The sequence below is a fragment of the Lottia gigantea genome (assembly GCF_000327385.1).
Source record: "Lottia gigantea unplaced genomic scaffold LOTGIsca_243, whole genome shotgun sequence".
NCBI classification, from domain to species: Eukaryota; Metazoa; Mollusca; class Gastropoda; family Lottiidae; genus Lottia; species Lottia gigantea.
In genome coordinates, this window is record NW_008708717.1 from 94979 (window position 1) to 96654 (window position 1676).

General features: G+C 38.8%; 1 protein-coding gene across 1 annotated transcript in view; it reads left to right on the plus strand.

The window, feature by feature from the left end:
* Positions 1-807: 807 nt before the first annotated feature.
* LOTGIDRAFT_175126 (hypothetical protein) overlaps positions 808-1676 on the plus strand; it is a gene marked incomplete at both ends in the record, with an annotated part of 6090 nt that continues 5221 nt past the window's right edge. Inside the window, one exon of the mRNA XM_009055468.1 lies at positions 808-866. Coding sequence (XP_009053716.1) covers positions 808-866 — 59 coding nt within the window. The remainder of the gene's footprint in view (positions 867-1676) is intronic.

Here is a 1676-nt window from a genome sequence, read left to right on the forward strand (position 1 = left end):
GGCCGTGAAAAATCTATCATTCTTTTTTTGCCCTAACTAACTTTACGGGAAGTAACTCATTTGTTTACATTTTTTCGACAATTAAAGGTGCCTAAAACTGACATTTTTTTATTGCATTTTTGAAATCCCAAGTGTATTCTGTCCTAGAAAAAGTGTCTGAAAACCCCTGAAAAAGCTTTTTCTGGCGCCAAAAAAATAAAAGTCCAAAAAACCCTTCTCCAGCAATAAAATAAACAAGTCTACCTAAAGTCTGTCCCGTTAAAGTTCGATTTCGATTGTACATGCGGAAAGTCAATTCACTCCTCTATCCGATCAGTAAAGTTCCAAATCCCTAAAGTCACTCAAACTACCCGGTTACTAAAACAAGATGGCCGCCGATTGGTGGCATATCGAAATTTGAAGAACTAAAGTGCCCATTGCCATTTCAAATATCCCATTCAAAGTCTACTTCTTGCATTTGGAAAATCAAAAGGCCTAACCGCTAAGCCCACCTGAATTCAGTGTCCAAAAAAACCTGTCCAGACCATTAGAACTATGTAAATTGTCCCAAAAAACTCCAGGCTCGGGGAGTATATCAAGTTTCTTAGAGGTAAAGAGAAGAAAAAGCATATACCCTACCATTTTAGATTTGTTTGTTTGTTTGAAAGATGGGTGTGAGAAAGGAAGCAGGTGATAAGGGGAAGAAAGGGAGGAGGGAGGAGAGAAGGAGACAGAGGAGGGCCGAGAGGGCGAGGAGTATGAATGTTATTGGTAGTGTGGAGGAAGATGTGGAGGGAGAGGAGGAGGCGAGGGAAAGAATGAAGGCAAATGGTTCCCGTCAATAGCAAAAATAACCGCATCCCAATCGAAGCTTTATTTGCCGAGATGTAAGCTTAGAAAGTGGAAAATTCAATGTAGCATGCTGCCTAAGCTCCGCGTAATCTCAGTCTAACTTCACGGACGGTCAGCCAGATGGTAGAGCTACCTGCCTGTCAAATTTCAATTCTTCGGACTTGGTCAAAATGTAGAGAAAATCACGTAGTTCTAACGACTGGGGAAGGTTTATTGGACCCTCATAGTTCTAATAACTGGGGGAGGTTTTTTGAACAATTATTTATTATAACCTTCATATAATATGTCAAACAATGTCCTGAAAACCTTTTTGTCCAAAATACCGAAAAACTGGACAAGTTGATTTTTCAGTCATTTTTCAAGATTTTCCAATGAATTTTTAACAGCTAACTCGTTTCCATCATGTCCAGCTGCACCTAAAAAATCAGCAGGTTTCTATGTTTTTCCTAGCAGCCCTAGTGCTTTGAAAGTGTTAGAACTCTCCAAATTTACTCAATAACTCAATCGAGGTCAAATCGCTCAAATTTCCAAATTTCAGAGAAAACTTGTTATTAGATGATGGGGCTCGTTAAAATGCAAGTGAGAGTGCAATTGTCGCATCTCTAAGTTGATTTTTGGCTGAGAAATAAATCAAAAACAGTTTTTTTTTTTATTGCAAATGGTGTCCAAAAAACCATGTTTGTCCTAAAAACCTTCCCTGGTTGTTAGAACTATGTCTATTTTCCTGAATGTCCAAGTCCAACTCTTACGAACAAACACCCATTTCTACTTGTCTTGGAAATCTGAATTTTTGCATGCAGTTAGGCATATCAAATTTACGTTCGGGACCAGAAAAGCAGATTCTG